The sequence below is a fragment of the Mustela erminea genome, chromosome 16, assembly GCF_009829155.1.
Source record: "Mustela erminea isolate mMusErm1 chromosome 16, mMusErm1.Pri, whole genome shotgun sequence".
NCBI lineage: Eukaryota > Metazoa > Chordata > Mammalia > Carnivora > Mustelidae > Mustela > Mustela erminea.
Genome location: NC_045629.1, coordinates 36,784,694 through 36,809,024, shown reverse-complemented (window position 1 = coordinate 36,809,024; position 24,331 = coordinate 36,784,694). Strand labels below are relative to the sequence as shown.

Sequence of the window (24,331 nt, the reverse complement as noted above, 5' to 3'; positions counted from 1 at the left end):
ATAACAGTAAATTTTGGTGTGATTTTTTTGCAGCAAGGGATAAGCAGAACAACTAGTTAACACCCTCCATTGGGACTAATTATTTAGCCATTTCATAATATTTATCAAGAAGTTTGTTAATAACATGGTATTTGCTAATGTTTCCTATAGAAAGAAAACCATGATTAGGAGGAAATGTGTTATAACTTAGTAGTGATCTATACTCCCAAGCATAGGGGTCTTTTAATGTAATAATAAAAAGCAAATATATATATATGTTTTCTTTTCACAGGTATCTGAGGTGTTATTACTGGGCTGTTCGAACTTTAATTACCATCGGGGGCCTTCCAGAACCACAAACATCATTTGAAATAGCTTTTCAACTGTTGAATTTTTTTTCTGGAGTTTTTGTGTTCTCCAGCTTAATTGGTCAGGTAAATAGAGATGTGAATCCCTAGATACATAATGGTACAATTTTTGAAAATCTAATAAGTCTTTATAATTTTACAAAAGAAAAATCAAAATCCATCTAGTGCTTTCTTTATTTTTACTAATGTTTATCTATTTTAATGAATTGGAGGAAGATGTGAATGAGCCAACACTGCCTTTCAATTTTTAAACTGTTTTATCTCTCAGAAGACCTATCCAAAGTGAATGTCATGTTAGACTCAGAGAAAATCAAGTTTCTAGATTGACTTCTTGGAATTTCCTGGAAAACTTTAAAATCTCCCTTCTTTAATTAAACTTCAAGTATTGTCATACAGTCCCTAGATTAAAATCAACTTGAGAGGTTACTTAAACCAGAGGCTACTAAATGCCATCTAAATATATTTAATTAATAAGCCATTGGCTCATAAATGCTTACTATGACATCTCTGTCCTTATTCTCAAGGAATCACAGTCTGGTAAGAAAGTAAAACAATTGCAAAGAACTATTGCAATATAGTTGACATTTGCAAGGCATAGAGTCCAATATCTTTGTGGACTCCCAGATTTACAAGAAATAAAAACCTGAAGAGCATAGCATTCTTAGAAGGTATACTTCCTTAGGAGGTACTTCATATACAATATGTTTGAGAACAAAAAAGTCATGTTGAGATTCGTATCCGGGCAAAATCACAAAATGACTATCATCACTAGATACATCATTAGTTCTTACCACACTCACTGTGGTATGAAAAAGTCCCGTGCTTTAACAAAATTTAGCAATAAAAACTATTTTTATAACATTTGAGGCTGACCACAATAGTCAAAACTCAACTCCTACACCCATGAATATCAGGGTCTGCTATCCATGGTAAGTACAAAAAGAAAGTTTGAAATCTCTGTATTAGTTCAGAATAGGGAAGTTTCCCAGAAGAATGTATTTGCAACATCTTAAAAAAAAAACAGATAGGATCCAGTAGTTATAGACAGGTAGTCCAATCAATCAGAAACAGTGTGAAAGATGGCAATGATAAAATACAAGCATGTTTGAGGAAATAGAGTACAGAATGACCAGAGTGAATGATGCTTATAAGTAGGTTAGAGATGTACCTAAGGACAAAATAATTTTAAGGACTCCAAATATTAAAGATACTGAACTTTATCTTAGCAGAAATGGGAAGTTAGCCAATGGGACATTTTGAACAAAGGAGTGATTCAGGAAGATTAATCAAAATATAATATGAACTGGAAGATATGATACTATTTTTAAAAATAGGTTTAATTCCAGACTGTTGGGAGGGTTTTTTTGGGCAACCATCTTGGGGGAAGCTCATTATGGGAGTCAGATAAATGATGTGAAATAAATAAATTACATTTTTATTGCAAAAAAAGAAAGTGGGTTTTATTATGGGGTGCATGGGTAGTTCAGATGGTTGAGCGTCCAACTTTTGATTTTGGTTAGGATCATGATCTCAAGGTCCTGATCTCAGGGTCATGGGATCAAGCTCCACACTGGGGCTGGAGATTCTCTCTCTCTTTTTCTCCCTCAGACCATCCCCACCTCTCTCTCTCTCTCTTTCTCTCTCTCTTCCTTTCTCTCTTTCTCTCTCAGGCACAAATAAATAAATCTTTAAAAAATAAAGTATGTTTTATTATTATTTATGTATGTTGAGGCCAACAAATCAGGAGACAACTGACCTTGAAAAGATAGTTTGTTATACAAACAGACCCAAAAAAGAAAGGTCACAATATGCCAAAGGGCCACGTGGGGAAGCACCAGGGAAGGAACAGGTGAAGCAGGGTAAGCAGATTTAGGATTGGCTAGTTTGGAGAATTTTCACAGGTTCTAGGGAGTAGAGGCTCTGTCTGGTTGGCTGGTACTTGGCTGTGGGGTAATTAGGTGGATCAAGTGAATAGTAGCCTGGAATATGAGAGTCCAATAAAGAAGACTCTTGGGAGTATAGCCTCCCATTGGTTACTTTGTCTATGAAAGGTGCACTCCCAGTGAGGTTGTTTGCTGTCTCTAGGAATTAGCTAACTCTGGGAGAGTTAGTACCAGATATCAAAGCATCAAAATACAGAAAATTTTAAAATATGGTTAAAAAGATAAATAGGGATATGGGCAACTCAAGGCTGAACATGGTAACAGAGTGGAGAGAGAGATTGTAAAGGAAACTCTAGAAAATATTTAGGTTTGGGAAAAACACATAAGCAGCAAAAAACTGTAAGTATAAAATATCATCATCTTAATGGCTTAATCATTACATTGACAATGATTGGAAATGGAAAGCTGGCTTAGAGAGAAATGCAATTAATTTGAACATAAATAACAGAAATCTTAATATTCCATAGTTTCTCATAAAATCTGTGTGAGGTAGTCATATCCCCTGCTGTCTTACTTTTATACATGAAGCAACTCCAGTTTAAAGAGATTAAAAGGCATCCCTAATTACTACATGTAATTCACAGTTGTAATGATAAAGCCATATAATATTGTTAGTAATAGTAAAATTTTAGCATGTATTTAGCACTTACTATGTCCAAGGCAATGTCTATAAAATTAAAAAATTGTATCTTGCTCCTATTAAGTTTTCTTGCTACTTTGAATATGGTCTTTGGACTAAGAGCAGAAAAGCCACTTGGAAAATTTAGATTTCAGACCTCACCCCAGAACTAGGAAGTCAGAATCTGCAATTTAACAAGATCTTCAGGTGATTTATATACATATGAAAGCTTGAAAAATGTTGCTTTACACACCACACCACATCTTCCTCTACATTGAATTTGAGGTTCTGACAGGAACAGAAAGAAATATCAAGCCACTGAAAATGTAGTACTAGAGTCTCCCCCCACTACCACAAAAAAGAGTGAGAAAGGAGATACAGATTTGTGTCTTAAGCTCTCATAGTAAATACAAGATGCTGAGGAAAACAGTTAAAAACCAAAAGGGACTGGGACACAATCTCCATATATTCAGAATTCCCACATATAACCACACCAAGTACTACACCCTGAACCTAATGATGACATTTTAACTACAGTCTTGTATTCTCTGATACAACTCATAGAGACTAACATTTTCTCCTCCTAATCTGGAACACATCATGGAACGCATGTCTTCTTACCAATGCTACCAAAACCCAACGCTGCTGAAGGATAGTGCATAAACCATTCAGATTACTGTCACTATAATTCCTGTGTCCTCAACGTTGATCAATAATGCTCTTAATTATCCTTGGCTTCCAATTTAAAACTCTATTAAATCTCCAAACCCAGCCACTAATACTCTAATTCTCATGGCCTTTTGTGACTTGTTAATCTGTTCCATCTGTCAAGAATGGCTTGTAAAAAAGAGGTCTAGTAACTGAGGTTGTGAAGGGTATTTAGAATAGTGCCAAGGATTAAGTCAGGAACTGAAATAGATGTATCCAGTTAGACTCTCTGCATAGCTCCTCAGCAGATACTTTTGATAAGAAGAAAAATCCATTTGACTCTAAAAATATAAACTGAGGAAGGCACCAAAATAAAAGAGCCATTTGAAGTAGACCTCAAAAGAATGAGTAGTTTTTCAACAAGCAGAAAAGGCTCAGCTACTAGAATGAACGAGCAAAGTCTCAAGAATGTAAAAGTGAGACCCTGGTTTTCCTCCGTATTATAAACCCATAGTCAAAGCAAATTTACAACCACTTGCTTCCCTCTATGTGAGAGGAAGAGTCAAGCTATATATCTTTTTTGTGCTGAGACCTTAAAGATCAGCTTTTAACCTAGAGTGGGTTTTTATGGCTGAGTTATAAACATCCAAGAACTAAAACCTGACAGTTCCTTAAGTATTGTCACAGCAGTAGATGATGCTTCAGTAATTTCAGCACATTTCAACTTCTGCTGAATACTGTGCCTTAAGCATGATGAGATTTGATTTTATCTGTCTAAACAACACAAAGGGAAGTACAGAGGTTGCAATTTCATGATGAATTGAGTCCATAAAGCCAGGCACACTGGATAATCTATGAAGGATGCTTTCAAAGTGAGACTCACAAAAATGGACTAGACATTGTAACAAGAAATTGCTCAACTTTCTTTGTGTATACCTTGAATAAGCACAAACTGTATAATTTTTAAAATACCAACTAGCATCTTTGAAGTAATATACAGGTTTGCAAAGAAGATTGGGTGCAGTCACATGCATTATGTGACTGAATCTTCATGAAAACTTCACATGGTAAGTAAGACAGGTCCTATTGTTGTCCTTATGGGGTCAGAGGGAGGATATGATTTGCCCATTGCTTTATAGAAATTAAGATTAAATATTAGCATGTTAAAAATCAAGTAGTGCATTGGAGTGGGATGTATCTCATAAAAACTCATAATTCAACTGGGCTTTTAGTAACTCTTGCAGTTCCTCTGCCAGGTGTGAAATGACCATATTTGTGGTTTTAGATGCAAGATGTAATTGGGGCAGCTACAGCCAATCAGAACTACTTCCGAATCAGCATGGATCAGACTATTTCCTACATGAACACTTACTCCATTCCTAAGACTGTGCAGAATCGAGTTCGGACTTGGTACGAATATACATGGGACTCTCAAAGAATGCTAGGTAAGCAAGGCCAATTAAATCCCCGTATAGCATGTCCCTGTAATGCAAGTTCTCTAAGTTAGAAGCAGGAAGTAATTGGATTTGAGCAAAAGACTGGAAAACAACTAAATGATCTTTAGAGTATTAGTTTAATACCATGAGATTTTCTTTCACATATCCAAACATAACTTACCAGTTATGCCAATGCTGAAAAAGCTATTCCTGAGGATGTGTCAAGTGAGGAAGAACAGCAAAAGAAGCACTAACAGGTTCCTTCCTTCTCTCTAACTGTAGATACTGCTCCAACTCCTTGGTTTAGGAGGAAACTAAATACAAACAGTCCTTGGAAACAAGGAGTTATGTTTTTATAGAAAGGATATTCATATTTAGAATCAATATTGGAATCAAAATAAGGATATATCAATTCTTTTTTTTTCTAAATGTTTGTAAGGAAACATCAAAAATAATCAATTCTCAGAAATTTGTACCATACTAGAGACTAAGAGTGGACAGATTTGTTTATGGAACATTTTATCAGCCTGAAGGCCCATCATTAAATTCACATACAGAAAAATCATTAATATATTTGCATTCTTCATTGAGTTAATAAGAAAGTAAATAACAATAATTTGAATTTACTCAGCAAATTTCTTTTTTTATTGAATTTTTTAAAGATTTTATTTATTTGACAAAGAGAGACACAGTGAGAGAGGGAACACAAGCAAGGGGAAGTGGGAGAGAGAGAAACAGGTTTCCCACTGAGCAAGGAGCCTGACGTGGGACTCAATACCAGGACCCTGGGATCACGACCCAAGCTGAAGGCAGACACCTAACGACTAAGCTACCCAGGCACCCCAGCACAGTTCCTTTTAGATTTCATTCCCAGCTGAGCCATCTACCAGTTATGCATAATTGAACAAGTCACTTACAATCTCTCTGAATCTCGGTTCTTTTTTGTTTGTTTGTTTCTTTTTTCTGCAAAGCAGGAATGAGAACACTTACCCTTACCGTTGTCACAAAGGTCAAAGAAGATAGTGACCGAGCTCAGTGAGCTTTCAAATGGCCCATGGTACTCATTATAACTTGCCATCCTCAGGATGTTAGAGCTGGAATTTACAGAATCAAGACAAAAAAAAGATCCTTTTTCCATTAGGTTGCTCACTAGCCATGTCCAATAATCACTAAGCTTTACATCTTAAGTTTCAGTAACCACAATGTCCTAAAACTATTCAGAACTATTATGTCATCAATACTTAAAATACTTCTTTTCTCCATGAAAGTGATAGTGTGATTGTGATACATATGTATGTCCAATAGAAGTAATAAAAGTATAGAATTTGATGCAGCTATTTATAAAAAGAGTTGGCACTTTATTTCCTTAATTTTTAAAATTTCTCTGATACTTACGTGATTTTTTATTAATTGTTCTGCTTGTGGGTTTCTGTGTTTGTAAAGATGAATCTGATCTGCTCTGCACCCTGCCTCTCACCATGCAGTTAGCCCTCACCGTGGATGTGAACCTCAGCATCATCAGCAAAGTCGAGTTGTTCAAGGCGAGTGCTTTTACAATGAATACGAAAACACCGTATCAATTTCTCCATAAAGTCAAAGCTCTTGCTGTATATGGCATTTATTATTTTTATTGCCTTATGTTTTAACAAAATCAACAGTCTATAATTTATGTGGAGTTAGATTCAAATAATCTGTGTGTCTGTCTTCAACAGATGACTTATTCTTTAGAAACCACTCTCTCCTAATTGGTGTCAGAAAAGAGCTCTTCAGGCTGTTCTTGAATTAATTTAAATACAATTAAACTCTGTCTTTGCTACTATGCATGCCATTTCCCATTTATGAATGTACCTTGACAATGCGTGACAAACCCCAAATTAGCTCTGGATTGGCCTGACGTTCAGAGAATTGTGCCTAACCATGTCTTCTATTACTAATGTTTTGGATTTAGAGTTTTTAGGTGGCCAAATTCAAATTGAGAGGCTTTTTTAAAGATTTTATTTATTTATTTGACAGAGAGAGAGATCATAAGTAGGCAAAGAGGCAGGCAGAGAGAGAGGGAAAGAGGGGGAAGCAGGCTCCCCACTGAGCAGAGAGCCGGATGCAGAGCTCTGTTCCAGAACCCTGAGATCATGACCGGAGCCGAAGGCAGAGGCTTAACCCAATGAGCCACCCAGGTGCCCCTAGAGACTTTTTTTTTTGGTAGAAAAAAGTGCATGAGAGAAATTTTTACTTTTGGATGTTTTTGATTTTACCATCCTCACCTCTTCTTATTGCATTGTACTGCATATAAGCGTTTCTCATTAACATTTAATTCTGCCTGTAATGTTCACTGATTCATCTATTCAATTATCTGTTCATTCTGTTCATTCAATGGCATTTATTAAGTTCCTACTATGTTTCAGGCATCATTTTAGCCACTGGGAATACAACAGTTGAAAACAAATACTTGCACACATAGAGCTTAAATCCCAAAAGAGGGGAATTAAAAAATAAATATGAAACATGTTTGGAGGTGATAATTCTATGAACAAAATTGAACAGGCTAAGGAAGATGAGAATGGTACCGGTCAAAAAAGGCTGCTCTCATGAAATGCAACTGAGTATTTAAGCAAAAGACTGCAAGAGGCAAGGAAGCGAGGCGTGCAGATACTGGGGAAGGGAAGGAAGAGATGGACAGAAGGACAATATTATAGGAAGACAGACAAAATGAGGCCCTGAGTCAGGAGCATCCTAAAGAAGCCAGAATAGCTGAAGCAAAGGTAGAGTGATAGGAAGCAAAATAGTCAGAAGACAGTAAAAGAAAGGGAGTCTGGGGCATCAAAGTGGCTCAGTGAGTTGAGCTTCCAATTCTTGATTTCAGCTCAGGTCTTAATCAGAGGGTGTTGGGATCAAGACCTATGTCAGGCTCTATGCTTAACATGAAGTCTGCTTGCTCCTCTCCTTCCCCGCCTGTCCCTACTCCTGCTCACACACATGCTCGTGTGTGCTCTCTCTCTCTCTCTCTCTCAAATAAATTGGAAGGAAGGAAGGAAGAAAGGAAAAGAAGGATAGGAAGGAAGGAAGGAAGAAAGAAGGAAGGAAAGAGAGAGAAAGGGAAGCTGGGACACCTGGGTGGCTCAGTCAGTTAAGTGTCTAACTCTTATATCAGCTCAAGTCTTGATCTCAGGGTTGTGAGTTCAAGCACCCTATTGAGCTCCATGCTGGGCATGGAGCCTACTTAAAGGAAGGAAAGAAAGAAGGAAAGAATCAAAGAAGGAAGGAAGAAAGGGAGGAAGGAAGAAAGGGAGGGAGGGAGAGAGCCAGGCAGTGGGGGGCAAGTTAAAGGAGGACCTTGGAGGCTCTAGGATAAACCCAGATTGTACTGTGACATGCAAATGCCAGTGAAGAATTAAGCAGATGACTACTTAAGATCAGTTTGAAGGGATCATCCCACCTATAATGTGGAGAATAGACTGTGGAAACAAAAGTGAACAGTGAGGAGATCACATAGTGGTTACTGCAACTATGCATAGAAGAGATGATCATAACCAGACCCAGAGTAGTAAGAGCAGAGTTGTTAAGAAGGGGCCAAATATTGGATATATTTTTTTATATATAACATGTAGTGTTTTATTAGTCTCAGGCATACAATATAGTGATTCAACACACCCATACATCACTTGCCACTCACCATGACAAGTGTATGCCTTAATTCCCACCCTTATTATACTTTTGATTACAGCCATCCTAATGGGTGAAAAGTGGTATCTCATTATGGTTTTGATTTGCCTTTTTTTCAATTAAATTTTTATTTACTTTTTAATTTCTTTTCAGTGTTCCAGAATTCCTTGTTTATGCAGCACACCCACTGCTCCATGCAATACGTGTCCTCCACAATACCCACCACCAGGCTCACCCAACCTCCCACCCCCCTCCCCTCCAAAACCCTCAGTTAATTTCTCAGAGTCCACAGTCTCTCATGGTTCGTCTCCCCCAATACTGGATATATTGAAAGAAAGGGTACAAAGTTTTTGCTGTTGCAGAGAGAGAGAAAAAGAGAGAGAAAGGAATCAAAGCTGACTCCATGGATTTAAGCCTAAGGAACAGGAAGAACAAAGATACCATTTGCAAAATAAGAAGTCTTTAAGTTTAGGGTGAGGGGGAGAGAAACAGACTATTTGGGGATATGTTCATTTGAAGTGGGAGTTAGACCTCCAGATGAAATGTCATGTAGGCAGTTTGATGAATAAATCTAAGTTCAGAGGAGATGTCCAAGCTGGAGTAATAAATTTGGGCATATTAACACATTGATATATTTTAAGCCATGAGACTAGATGTGATCCTCTAAGATGAAAGTGAAGGCAGCAAAAAAGATGTAATCCAGACAGAAATCTATGTCTTGAAAATACATAATCAACACCACTGGGGACAGTATGAAGAAGCAGAAGCTGTATGGTAAAATGGTTGGGCAGAGTCCCTTTCAGTGTTAGGTTCACCCCTGGCTCCATAGGATACCAGTGTTAGGTCAGTATTCTATGACTCTTTTCTTGATATAACCAGATTTTCTTTTTAAGATTTTATTTCTTTATTCGACAGAGAGAGAGAGAGCACAAGTATGCAGAGCAGCAGGCAGAGGGAGAGAGAGAAGCAGGCTCTCTGCTGAGCAGGGAGCCCAATGCAGGGCTCCATCCCAGGACCCTGGGATCAACACCTGAGCTGAAGGCAACCACTCAACCGACTGAGCCACCCAGGCACCCCTAACCAGATTTTGATGAAGATATGAACCATGTGATTTTCAAATAGGCAGATGACACAAAGTAAAAAGGAACAGTTTAAAATGTGTTAGATTACAAAACTTAAAAAATAATTGAATATTTTAAACAATAAGCAAAGTCAACATTAATTTCAACAACATAAAAGTTCCAAATTTATGCCTAAAATTGAAATATTACAAATATAAAAAGAGCCACAGTCAGTTTTATAACAAATTTTTTACACTTGGATATTTTTGCTCACCTCAAACTCTGTATGAATCAACAGAGTTATGTTTGCAATGTCCCAAATTTTTAACATAAATTTGGTTTTCTTGCTTATTTCAGCAACATATCACATTGCAAATAACCAGTTGTAAGAATTTTTGCAAGGTAGATAAACCAAGGGAATAAGAGGTAGGAGCTGAATAGTGGACCAAGGAAATAGTAAAAGAATAATTTTTTTAAGATTTTATTTTTTTTTAAGATTTTATTTATTTATTTTTGAGAGATTGTGAGTGAGAAGGAGCAGGAACGGGGAAGGGGCTGAGCAGAGGGAAAATCAGGCTCCACACTGAGCAAAGAGCCCAATGCAAGACTCCAGGGCTCAGACTCCCTGCCAGGACGCGGGGATCATGATTGACCCAAAGGCAGATGTTTAGCTTAACTGACTGAACCAGCCAGGCACCCTTGTAAAAGGAGGATCTTATAAATAACATTGTTTTATGATAATACAAACCAAATCAATGATTGCTTCTAGTGAGGTGTGAAAGCCACAAAGCTAAATTATTTTCGCAGTATTTTAAAAATGTTATAACACTCTCTATACTTTGATGACTAACTTAACTAAGAATAGGTAACAACAATTGGCTCTCTTAAAAAAAAAAACCATTAAGTTATATACCAATGACTTCTATGGGATTATCTCTAATTTGGGAAGTTATCAGTTTCTAATATCAGAGTATTTTCCTTTGTTTTTACATATATTTCTTTAAATCCATAAAATCAGCAACATCTGATTGAGGAAAAAAGGTTAAATCTTCACATCTTGATGTTAGTCATAAACAGATTCATTCTTTTCTGACATTTCCATTAAAAATACATTTTCTTCCAGAAAAAACCCATTTCCATTTATATTTCTATTTTTTTCATTAACATATAATGTATTATTTGTCCTGGTGTAAAGGTCTGTGAATCATCAGGCTTACACATTTCACAGGCTCACCATAGCACATAACCTCCCCAATGTCCATAACCCAGCCAACCCATCCCTATGGATATTCATCTGTTGATGGACATCTAGTTTCTTTCCATAGTTTGGCTACTGTAGACATTACCGCTGTAAACATTTGGGTGCACGTGCCCCTTTGGATCACTACATTTGTATATTTGGGGTAAGTACCCAGTAGTGCCATTGCTGGGTCATAGGGTAGCTCTATTTTCAACTTTTTGAGGAAACTCCATACTGTTTTCCAGAGTGGCTGCACCAGCTTGCATTCCCACTAGCAGTGTAGGAGATTTCCCCTTTGTCTGCATCCTTACCAACATCTGTCATTTCCTAACTTGTTAATTTTAGCCATTCTGACTGGCGTGAGGTGGTATCTCATCATGGTTTTGATTTGTATTTCTCTGATGCCGAGTAATGTTGAGCACTTTTTCATGTGTCTGTGAGCCATTGGATGTCTGTTTGTGTCCTCTGCCCATTTCTTGATTGGATTATATGTTCTTTGGATGTTGAGTTTAATAAGTTCTTTATAGGTTTTGAATACTAGCTCTTTATCTGATATGTCATTTGCGAATATCTTTTCCCATTCTGTCAGTTGTCTTTGGTTTTGTTGACTGTATCCTTTGCTGTGCAAAAGCTTTTGATCTTGATTAAGTCTCAGTAGTTCATTTTTGTTCTTGCTTCCCTTGCCTTTGGTGATGTTTCTAGGAAGAAGTTGCTGTGGCTGAGGTGGAAGAGGTTGCTGCCTGTGTTCTCCTCAAGGATTTTGGTTTTTATTTCTTCTCACATTGAGGTCTTTCATCTATTTTGAGTCTATTTTTGTCTGTGGTCTAAGGAAATGGCCCAGTTTCATTCTTCTGCATGTGGCTGTCCAATTTTCCCAACACCACTTGTTGAAAAGACTGTCTTTACCATTGGACAGTTTTTCCTGCTTTGTTAAAGACTAGTTGACCATAGAGTTGAAGGTCCATTTCTGGGGTCTCTATTCTGTTCCATTGATCTGTGTGTCTGTTTTTGTGCCAGAACCATACCGTCTTGATGATGACAGCTTTGTAATACCGCTTGAAATCAGGAATTGTGATGCCACCAACTTTGGCTTTTATTTTCAACATTCCTCTGGCTATTCAGGGCCTTTTCTGGTTGCGTATAAGTTTTAGGATTATTTGTTCCATTTTTTTGAAAAAATTTGATGGTATTTTGATAGGGATTGTATTAAATGTATAGATTGCTTTAGGTACCATAGACATTTTCAGAATATTTGTTCTTCCAATCCATGAGCATGGAACGTTTTTCTATTCCTTTGTGTCTTCCTCAATTTCTTTCATGAGTACTTTATAGTTTCCTGAGTACAGATTCTTTGCCTCTGTGGTTAAGTTTATTCCTAGGTATCTTATGGTTGGGGATGTAATTTTAAATAGGATCGACTCCTTCATTTCTCTTTCTTCTGTCTTGCTGTTGCTGTATAGAAATGCAACTGATTCTGTGCATTGATTCTATATCCTGACACTTTACTGAATTCCTATACAAGTTCTAGCAGATTTGGAATGGAGTCTTTTGGGTTTTGAGTCTTTTTGGGTTTTCCACATAAAATATCTTCTCATCTACAAAGAGTGAGAGTCTGACTTCTTCTTTGCTGATTCCAGTGCCTTTTATTTCTTTTTGTTGTCTGATTGCTGAGGCTAGGACTCCTAGTAATGTTGAATAACAGTGGAGATACTGTCCAGTATCTCCCTGCCGTGTTCCTGACCTTAGGAGAAAAGCTGTCAGTTTTTCCCCATTGGAATGATATTTGCTGTGGGTTTTTCATAGATGGCTTTGATGATATTGAGGTATGTACCCTCAAGGCCCACACTGTGAAGAGTTTTGATCAAGAAAGGATGCTGTACTTTGTCAAATGCTTTTTCAGCATCTATTGAGAATATCAGATGGTTCTTGTTCTTTCTTTTGTTAATGTATTGTATCACACTGATTGATTTGTGGATGTTGAACCAAACTTGCAGCCCTGGAATAAATCCCACTTGGTCGTGGTGAATAATCTTTTAATGTACTGTTGGATCCTTATTGGCCAGTATTTTGGTGAGAATTTTCGCATCTTTGTTCATCAAGGATATTGGTCTGCAATTCTCTTTTTTGATGGGGTCTTTGTCTGGTTTTGGAATCAAGGTAATGCTGGCCTCATAAAATGAGTTTGGAAGTTTTTCTTCCATTTCTATTTTTTGGAGCAGTTCCAGGAGAATACGTGTTAATTCTTCTTTAAATGTTTGGTAGAATTCCCCTGGGATGCCGTCTGGCCCCAGGCTCTTGTTTGTTGGGAGATTTTTGATGACTGCTTCAATCTTACTGGTTATGAGTCTGTTCAGGTTTTCTATTTCTTCCTGGTTCAGTTGTGGTAGTTTATATGTCTCTAGGAATGCATCTATTTCTTCCAGATTGTCAAACTTGCTAACGTATAGTTGCTCATAATATGTTCTTATAATTGTATTTCTTTGATGTTGGTTGTAATCTCTCTTCTTTCATTCATGATTTTATTTATTTAGGTCTTTTCTCTTTTCTTTTTGATAAATCTGGCTAGGGGTTTATCAATCTCATTAATTCTTTCAAAGAACCAGCTCCTAGATTCATTGATTTGTTCTACTGATTCTTTGGATTCTATATCACTGATTTATGCTCTGATCTTTATTATTTCTTTTCTCCTTCTGGGTTTAGGCTTTCTTTGCTGTTCTTTCTCCAGCTCCTTTAGGTGTAGGGTTAGGTTGTGTACTTGAGACCTTTCTTGTTTCTTGAGAAAGGCTTGTATTGCTATTTACCTTCCTCTCAGAACTGCCTTTGCTGTGACCCAAATATTTTGAACAGTTGTGTTTTCATTTTCATTTGTTTCCATGAATTTTTTTTAAATTCTTCTTTTATTTCCTGGTTCACTCATTCATTCTTTAGTAGGATGCTCTTTAGCCTCCATGTATTTGAGTTCTTTCCATCTTTCCTCTTATGATTGAGTTCTAGTTTCAGAGCATTGTGGTCTGAAAATATGCAGAGAATGATCCCAATTTTTTGGTACAAGTTGAGACCTGATTTGTGACCCAGGATGTGATATATTCTGGAGAATCCTCCATGTACACTAGAGAAGAATGTGTACTCTGTTGCTTTGGGATGGAATGTTCTAAATATATCTGTGATGTCCATCTGATCCAGTGTGTTATTTAAGGCCTTTATTTCCTTGTTGATCTTTTCTTAGATGATCTGTCCATTTCAGTAAGGGGGGTGTTAAAGTCCCCTACTATTACTGTAGTATTGTTGATGTGTTTCTTTGATTTTGTGATTAGCTGGTTTATATAATTGGCTGCTCCCATGTTAGGGTCATAGATATTTAAAGTATCAAGTATTAAGTATTTAAAGGGTCTGTTCAACAAGAGGATCGAACAATTTAGTGTCCTTCCTCATCTCTTATTATAGTCTTTGGCTTAAAACCTAACTTATCTGATGTAAGGATTGCCACCCCAGCTTTCTTTTGATGTCCATTAGCATGGTAAATAATTTTCTACCCCCTCACTTTAAATCTGGAGGTGTCTTTGGGTCTAAAATGAGTTTCTTGTAGACAACATATCAATGGGTCTTGTTTTTTGTGTTTTTTTTTTTTTTTTTAAATCCATTCTGATACCCTGTGTTTTTTTATTAGGGCATTTAGCCCATTTATATTCAGGGTAACTATTGAAAGATATGAATTTAGTGCTACCATATTGCCTGTAAGGTGACTGTTACTGTATATCCGTTCTGTTCTGGTTTGTTAGTTTTAGGCTGTCTTTGTTTAGAGGACCTCTTTCAGTATTTCCTGTAGGGCTGGTTTGGTGTTTGCAAATTCTTTCAGTTTTCATTTGTCCTGGAAGCTTTTTATCTCTCCTTTTATTTTCAGTGACAGCCTAGCTGGATATAGTATTCTTGACTGCATATTTATCTCATTTAGTGCTCTGAATATACCATGCCAGTCCCTTCTGGCCTTCCAGATCTCTGTGAATAGGTCTGGTGACAGTCTAATATTTCTACCATTGTATGTTACAGACCTCTTGTCCCAAGCTATTTTCAGGATTTTCTCTTTGTCACTAAGACTTGTAAGTTATACTATTAGATGGTGGGGTGTGGACTTATTTTTATTGATTTTGAGGGGGCTTCTTTGTGCTTCCTGGATTTTTATTCTTGTCCCTTTGCCAAATTAGGGAAATTCTCTACTATAATTTGCACCAATATACCTTCTTCCCCTATCTCTCTTTCTTCTTCTTCTGGGAGCCCAATTATTCTAATACTGTTTCATCTTATGATATCACTTATCTCTCGAATGCTCCCCCCTTGGTCCAGTACTTGTTTATCTCTCTTTTTCTCAGTTTCTTTATTCTCTGTCATTTGGTCTTCTATATCGCTAATTCTTTCTTCTGCCTCATTTATCCTAGCAGTAAGAGCCTCCATTTTTTATTGCACCTCATTAATAGCTTTTTTTATTTCAACTTGGTTAGATTTTAGTTCTTTTATTTCTCCAGAAAGGGATTCTTTAATATTATCCATGGTTTTTTTGAGCCCAGCTAGCACCTTGGTAATTGTCATTCTGAACTCTAGTTCTGACATATTACTAATGTTCATATTGATTAGGTCCCTAGCTGTAGTGCTGTCTCTTGTTCTTTTTTTGTGGTGAGTTTTTCTGCCTTGTCATTTTATCCAGATAAGAATAGATGAATGAGAGAACAAAATACTAAAAGGGTATCAACAACCCCAGAAAATATACACTAACCAAATCAGAAGGCCCCTGAAACTGGGAGGAGAAGAACGAGGAAGAAAAAAAAAAAAAACATATATATATATATATTAGACTGGTGAATAGATCAGATCCACACACTTGATTTTGACTGTATTTTGGTCTATTAGAAGAAACTACTTCCCAAAATTTTAAAGAAGGAAAAACATATATATACAAAAACAAGGGTAAATACGATGAAGAGATGGAATATGACTGTAAAGATAAAAATCAAAAAAGATTCTTAAAAAGGAATTAATAAGATAAGGTTGAAAAAGAAAATTAAAAAAGAAGAGGAAAGAATGTGATCAGGCTGGAGACTAGAACAAAGCCATGTGCTAGATTTAGGGTATCTTTTGATCTATTAGAAGAAACTGTATCCCAAAATTATAAAGGAAAAAAAACAAAACCTGTATGTATACAAAAAATAAGGCTAAATACAATGAAAGGATATGACTATACCAATGAAAATTTGAAAACATTTTTTAAAATGTATTGATAAGATAAAAGAGTTAAAAAAAACATTAAAATAGAAAAGAGGGGAATTATTTTTAAATTAGGATAAGAAAAAAATAAAACTAAAAAAAAATTTAACTTTATAAGACTAAAGGATCATAGGGGGGAAAAGCCATGAATTCTATGTGGTTCTTTCTCCTAGCTCTGGCATTCCACAGTTCTCATTGATCAGTGAACTTGGTTTTGGCTGGATGTTCTTGCTGATTTTCTGGGGGAGAGGTCTGTTGCAGTGATTCTCAAATGTCTTTGTCTGAGGCGGAAGTGCACTGCCCTTGCCAGGGGCCAGGCTAACTATTCTGCTTGGGTTCGTTCTCAGTAGCTTTTGTTCCCTGAACACTTTCCATAGAGCTTTGGAGGACGGGAATGTTAATGGCAGCCTCCAAATCTCCAGGCCCCATAGGAGCCAAGAGCTCAGGGCCCCACTCTTCACTGTACCCTCAGAGATAAGCAGTCAATCCCTCCCATATGCCTGGTCTCTGGCTGCACTCTGAGCTCACCCAGCCTGTGACCTAGTGTTTCTATATTTGGTGCACGGCCCTGTTTGGAGTCTCCAAAGTCAGCAGATTCCTGCCACACACTCCCGTGCTGCTCCTCCCAGAGAAGATAGGAGGGGGTCTCCCTAGCTCTGCCACTTGTGGGGTCCCTGCTCAAAGAGCAGTGGTTCAACTGTGCCTTGGATCACCGTTTAAGGTAATCCCAAGATGAGAGCCCAGTTCTTGCTCCATCTCTGCAGCCAGCTTCTCCCCTCCAATACGTGGGAGCTCTGCCACACTCAGGCCTCCCTGGTCTTTTTGTGACCCTGTGGGTCTTGAGACAACCCCAGGGTCACACCCCATTTAGCCTCTGGAGTGACGTCCCTCAGTGGAGCAGACTTCTAAAAGTTCCGATTTTGTGCTCTGCTGCTCTCTCTCACTTGCCCAGGAGCTGTCCCCTTCCCTTGTGGTCTATCTTCCCATTGTTTCAGATTCACTTCTCTGCATGTCCTACCTACCAGAAAGTGGTCGATTTTCTGTTCCTAGAATTGCTGTTCCTCTTCTCTTCTATCTCCTGTTGAGTTTGTAGGTGTTCAGAATGGTTTGATAACTATCTAGATGAATTTCTGGGACCTGATGATATTTCAGTCTCTTACTCCTCTGCCATCTTGCTCCTCCTTTCATCCACTCTATATTTCTATTAAATTTTTTTTAAAGTTATCTTTTTCTAAAGCTAAATGAAGTAGAAAATAAGTAGGTGTGGAATCTTTCTAATTTTATTTTTGCAAAGGCAGTCTTAGTAGATTATACAAATTTGTTATTTTTTTTAAGGAGAAAATAGGCTGAATAGTGATCCTACACTCCTACCTCATAAATTATACCAAATTAACTCTTGTGTTGCTTCTGAATCAGTTACATTCACGGATTGTCACCTATGCACTCAGACTGAATGCACAATGGAGAGAACATTTGAAGTATATATGCCCAGAGGATGCTTAGGAGCCTACAGAGTGAGAAGGTAGAGGTTCCTGGCCAGGATCCCTCATATGACTTATTATTACAAGTGTGGGAAATTATAACCTGTTCATAGGATGAATGTTCTTTATGACCAGAGCATAGGGTGATAACCACAGACAAATCTAGAAAGATCAGTTGAAGCCAGGCCCTGTAGTGTGGGCCCAATTCTATAAGCAAAGGAAGCTGGAAAGGAGGAAATTCACAGTGTAGATTTCAGTTTTACAAAGACAAGAAATGGAACTACAATGAATAGATCAAAACATCCAAGGGTAACAAAGCATGACTGTCAACTGTCAAAAACATCCATATCTTGAATTCTTCCTGAAAATGAATCTTCCATATCTTTAAAAGGCAGGCAGACAGGAAGAGAGAGGGGAAGAGACAGAGGACAAAAAACAAAAACAAAAACAGAAATCTGGTGCCATGATTGGAGGCTGACAAGCATGTTTTGTGCCTTCCCAATGTTCAAAATTAAGGGAAATAAAAGGTACTTGAAAATCATTTAACTTACAAAGATTTATTTTAAGATGTCCTAAGGAATATTGTAGGTTTGTAGCTTAGGTCTTCAGTCAAAAATTTCACAAGGACTTTTCTCCATTTTATAAATTTTAGAATGGATACAGACGTAGTAGAATTTATTTGCAGTGCAGGACCAGAGAATGATTCTATGTTAAATAACCTTGCTTCGTTTTTTCAAAAGACCTATATCTGTTCCTTTAATTTTGTATTATATTTAAATTTTGTTTAAACTGCAATGCTCTCTCTTTAAAAATAAATAAACACATCTTAAAAAAGAAAAAAAAAAGGAGAGGGAATGCCTGGGTGACTCAGCTAGTTGAGCAATTGAGCGTCCAACTCTTGGTTTCTGCTGAGGTCATGATCTCATGGGTCATGGGATCAAGTCCTCAGTTGAGCTCCATGCTCAGCAGGGAAGCTGCTTGAGATTCTCCCCCCGTCTCCCTCTGCCCCCGCACACACACACACACACACACACACACTCTCTCTCTCTCTCTCTCTCAAAAATAAATGAATAAATATTTATTAAAAATTTTAAAAATAGGGGCACCTGGGTGGTTCAGTCGGTTAGGCCACTGCCTTCAGCTCAGGTCATGATCCTAGAGTCCCTGGATCGAATCCCACATTGGGCTCCCTGCCCAGCAGGGAGTCTGCTTCTCCCACTGACCTCTCTCCTCTCATGCTCTCTCTCTCTCTAATAAATAAATAAGAAAAATATTTTTAAATAAAATAAAACTGCAAAAATCACACTGTGCTTATATTCCTTTCCTTTTAGCCTTGAGAAGTTTGTTTATATATTAGTGGAGCAGTGACTATTGTAATGTTTTAGCAAAAGTAATACAATGCTGGAATGTCATAAACTATAATATGAACAATGTCCCATGAAAGTTGTCCACACTATACTTGATCCTTCAATCCTAATAGTATCACTATAAACCTTGTTATAGCCAATTCTTTTTTTTTTTTTAAGGTTTTATTTATTTATTTGACAGACAGAGATCACAAGTAGGCAGAGAGAGGAAGGAGGAAGCAGGTTCCCCATCGAGCAGAGACCCTGATGCGGGGCTTGATCGCAGGACCTGGGATCATGACCTGAGCCGAAGGTAGAGGCTTTAACCCACTGAGCCACCCAGGCACCCCGTTATACCCAATTCTTACATGACTTCTATGTTAGTCAGGATATTCCGGAGAAATAGAACCAACCAATAAGATAGGCACATATATAGAGAGAAAGAAATATTTGTTTTAAGAAATTGGCTAATATAATTATCAGAGCTGGTAAGTTCAAAACCTGCAGGGCAAGCCTGCAGGCTGGCAACCCTAAGAAGAGTTAATGTTGCAGCTCAAATCCAAAGGCAGTGTGCAAACAATTCTTTCTTCCTTAGAGAACTTCTGGGTTTTTTTTTTCCTCTTCAGGCCTTCAACTGTTTTAATAAGGCCCACCCACATAATGGAGTGTTTCCACACTTTACTCAAAGTATAATAACTTAAATATTAACCTCATCTAAAAAATACTTTCACAGTAACATTTAGACTTATGTTTGGCTAAATATCTAAGAAGGCTGTAGCCTAGCCAAGTTGACACAAAATTAACCATCACAGCCCCCAAGCACTGTCAGAGCTGTAGGGAATATAATTAAGTCAAAATTAAGAAACCAAGCGATTGATAATGCCAAATTTGAAAATCAATACATGCATCTTCTCAAAAATAATAATAGCTGCTGTTTATTATTATTCTCACTATGTACTACACTGTATTATCTGCTTCAATACATTCTCTCAATTAATTCTCACACCAAACCTCTAACAAAAGTTTTATTAGTATCCCCATTTTACACAAAGTGAGAACTACTTACCTGACTGAGGCCATAGATCTCAAAGCAGTGGGACAGGGTTTGAGCACAGGCTTTTCTTACACCACAGTCTATGAACTTAACCACTCTACAGTGCTATTTTTCAGTTCCCCACCAGTCCTATCTGGATAAATGATAAGATGTTGAGGAACCAGAAAAGTTTTCCTAGGGTCAAAAAAACAATGTTAGCTCAAGGCCATTCTTTAACAATTTTCATAGAATTAGTACTAGCACATCAGTTTCACTCCCAGAAACCTAAATTCACACACACTTTGCTACTTTCTTACTAAGAAAAGACCCTCAATCTCATGTGGTGTTGTTTTTTTTCTCTGTCAAAGCAAGTAGAATCATAGGATTTTACTAAAACTTTGCTTCAATAAATTGTGGTTAATTAGTAAGATTTGCTGCTTCTACATGGGGTTATCAGAGCTTCCAAAGAGCTTCAAGATGAATAGTTATATTATAACATTTTTTTAAAAATTTTCCACAAAAAATGGCTCTCTTCCTTGCAAACTGCATGTTGTTACAGCCCAAGCACAAGTATTAAGCTAATAAGGAACAATTCATTTCTATAAAGCTGGGAAGCTTTCTCTACTTTCTGATGATCTATTATTTTGATTTCGATTTTTAAATATCGTTTATCAAATCAAGTGCTAGGGAAATCGCATTTTGCCTCTACACCTAAATTGCCAGAAATGGGAGAGAATTTAATAAAAGTTCTATTCCGCCACCTAGTGGCCAGAATCTTAAATCTCATCCTTTAAAAACAAAAAAAGCTTAACAGTAGGAAATCAGAGATCTAAAGATACCAAAATAAGAATGTAGGCACCACCAGACTGCCAAGGAAAGCACAATGTTTCTCACTATTTGCTGCTCTAGTAAAAATTCAGAACAGATCCAAAACAGGACACCTCACTGGGACCTGTGACTCATTGTGATTATGTGGCAAATGAAGCCTGGAAAGGTTTTGACTTCAGTGGTAGGAAAGAGGCAGGGTGGGGGTGACAAACTATGTGAGTGACAGACTGAGTCAGGAATGGAATGGAAATGACGTAATTATTTCTACTAGTCACACACAATCCCCCAGTAGTAACACCCTAATCAGATGTGCCATCACATATTTTCTCTGAAGGGTTTTAAATCAGAGCATTACAGTAAGACTTAACTACATTTCATTTTTATTAACTTTATTTTTACCCTGGTGGTATCAGTAATAAGACACTGTTGCTAGAGATTTTAAAGTATTTTGAACAATGAGTTTATGATCCAGATGAACTCCATTCAATGACACGCCCTGAACAGTTACTCTGTCTAAAGCATGAGGCACTCCAGATACAACACCCACAGAGTCTCTGCTCTCCAGTGCCTCCCAAAAAGGCAGAGAAATTCCAAATAATAATATTTAGTTTGGTTGTGTGATGATTATGTGACTCAAAACATATAAAGTGTTTATATCAACACCTGCCACATAATAAATTCTGTATTTATTATTACCATATTACTAACTGGAAGATGAAACTGGTTCAATCACATGGGAGTTTCTACACTGGTAAAATCAGGTCCTTCATGTGGCTCCGCTCAAACCTATTTTCAAGATGGATTAGATTCATCCACAAGGTTGTGACTTCCCACTTCGACTGTGTGATACTGAAGCTCACAGAAAAATAGAATTATTGTCAGTTCTCAAGGAAATCTTGATGGGAAAGACTTTTACTAGTGTTTGCAAATATTGAGCCTAGACTTGGGCCCAACATCACTTAGAACTCAATAAGTTATGGCATAGTAATGTGCAAATTATTTATCACATTTGACTTTGCTGTTCCCAATAGCTACCGTGACTGGAAAGTCAGTGGCATGGGCAACTGGATTCAGAATTCTCTGTTCTACACATATTACCCATCACTTCCTTAATAGGAATGGAGTTTAAGATGGGATAAGACACTTCCTTTTATAATAAGTAAGGGTAAGTTGGGAAAATCCCTGAAGACTATCGTTTATACTTGAGGGACACCCGAAGTCACAGTGAATTATAAGTTACCGGGACTATCTTAAGTTCTGTTTCAAAAAATTTAAGCAGAAATAAACATAGAACTGGAGAAATCCTACAGGACTGAGAAGGTAGTCATTCCAAAAATAAATTTTACCTGTTTTTCAGTTGTAGTCAGAGCTTAGCCTTATTAAAAGAACTTTCTAAGTACAGGAAGCACCATCTAATTTATATGCTATGTTTTGAATTAAGTAAAAATAGAGGGGTACATGGATGGCTCAGTTGGCTGAGCTTCTGACTCTTGGTTTTGGCTCAGGTCATGATCTCATGGGCTGTGGAATGGAGGCCCCGCCAGCCCCCACATTAGGGGTCTGCACTCAGGAAGGAGTCTGCTTGGGATTCTCTCTCTCTGCCACTCCCCCAGCTCTCATGCACTCTCTTTCTCTCTAAAATGAATAAATAAATCTCTAAAAATAATAATAAAATAAAAATAAAATTTCTCTATTTCTTTTCAAATCACCAGAATCTTTATTCAAATCTGTAATATACATTTATATAGCACTGAATTTCCCATTGTTGAAAACGGAATAATATCTAACAACTTCATTTTATACATCACCACATATTTACCTAGTGCCTAGCATGCCCCAAACACTGGTGAGACATTGAGGGTACAGAAGTGAATAATACATAGATCTTACCCTCAGTTGCTCCAAATGTAGATTTAGAAGACAACAACAACACATACACTTTGGTGATTTCCTTTCTCTGACATCTATTGCATGTGTGACTTTAGGGAAGTAGTCAATTGACCTCCTGAGCTTCCATTCCCTCATCTAAAAACCAGGAGTGATAATATATTAATTAATGCCAGGCATCACAGGAAGGTTGAAAGAATAAAACAGGTAAAGATAAGAAAATAGCAAAATTAATACAAATATTATTAATATAATGTTAATGTTGATACTGGAGCAGGTACTCTCACTTTATTTTTAAAAAGGACATTTATGAAACAGTGACTGAGCTCTGACCTAGTATAAATCAGAAAATTTCCTAATGGCCTCTATAAAAGAAATGGAGCTGCATTACAAAGTAAAAACACTAGCCCTGGGATGTAATTCTTTTTAATCACACAATAGTGGAACAAAGTGTATCTCAATAAAATAATCATTTCTGAGGGGTAGGGGGTGGAGATAATTGTTGTCAGACACAAACTATAACAACTTTATAAGGCAAACAGCATTCAGTAAGCCTAAGTACAGATGAGAAGGACCTAGTTCTCCATCACAGCTGCCCCAAGGCCAATGGCACCTGTCCATAAAACAATTAGGGGACAGAATCACTTAATTGGTAAAACTTAAACTGTAAGTTTTTATTACATTCAGCTGCTATGTGCCATTTACATAAATTGATACACACTCTATGCAAATGTGTTAATAAAAATTCATATTTATAACAGTTCAGATGTTTTTCTCTGAGGAAATTCAAGCTATAAGCTAAAAGTTATTCATGTAGGCACTTGCACATTTCTACTGAGGAAAGCAATCATTGTTTGCTTATCTATTTTAGGGCTCCTCTCCTAGTTTGGTCTAACACTTCCATGGATTGGGTTTCCTTTATTAGTGCTTTCTGCCAGTGAGCTAACCTGAAGGTAGAAGAGAAAAGATGAAATGTGTTCTTCCTCAAATGGCATCTGTTCCTACAAACGATCTTGAGATATGTGTTTTACTTCATTTTCATTAAAATTAATAAAAGTCAAGCTGACATCTCATCAGTTCTTCTCTCCGGTTCTAGTCTCCCACCTTCCCCAGAAGGGACCACTAAGATGACTTCAAGGGTATCCTTCCAGTCCTCAGTTTTATAATTTTACTTTATATCTATACAAACATCAATGACTATTTTGTGTAGTGTTTTCATAGCTAGAGTCATATTGATTGTATGCTACATCTTGCTTTTGTGTGCAGCTCAATATTTTGTCGAGTTCAATCATATCTATATACAAAGAAAGGTCTGATTTATTTATTTTAACCACTCTATGGTATTCCAACCTATAATTATTCAACATTTTTATCTGTCCACAGATTGACATTATGTTGTTTCCAATTTTTTCAGTACTAAAAACAGTACTGCCACACACATCTCTGTGTATTTACAGAACAAGAATTATGCTCATAGGAAAACATTTAAAATCATTAATAACTCCTATGAGTACAATTTAATACAGTTGGGAATTTTCATCAAAGT

The 24,331-nt window shown here is 37.1% G+C and overlaps 1 protein-coding gene across 1 annotated transcript in view; it reads left to right on the top strand.

Annotated features, from left to right (window-relative positions):
* CNGB3 (cyclic nucleotide gated channel subunit beta 3) overlaps positions 1-24,331 on the top strand; it is a 150,126-nt gene that overhangs the window by 91,933 nt on the left and 33,862 nt on the right. The window contains exons 7-9 of the mRNA XM_032315994.1: positions 272-413; positions 4,843-5,002; positions 6,437-6,534. Coding sequence (XP_032171885.1) covers positions 272-413; positions 4,843-5,002; positions 6,437-6,534 — 400 coding nt within the window. The remainder of the gene's footprint in view (positions 1-271; positions 414-4,842; positions 5,003-6,436; positions 6,535-24,331) is intronic.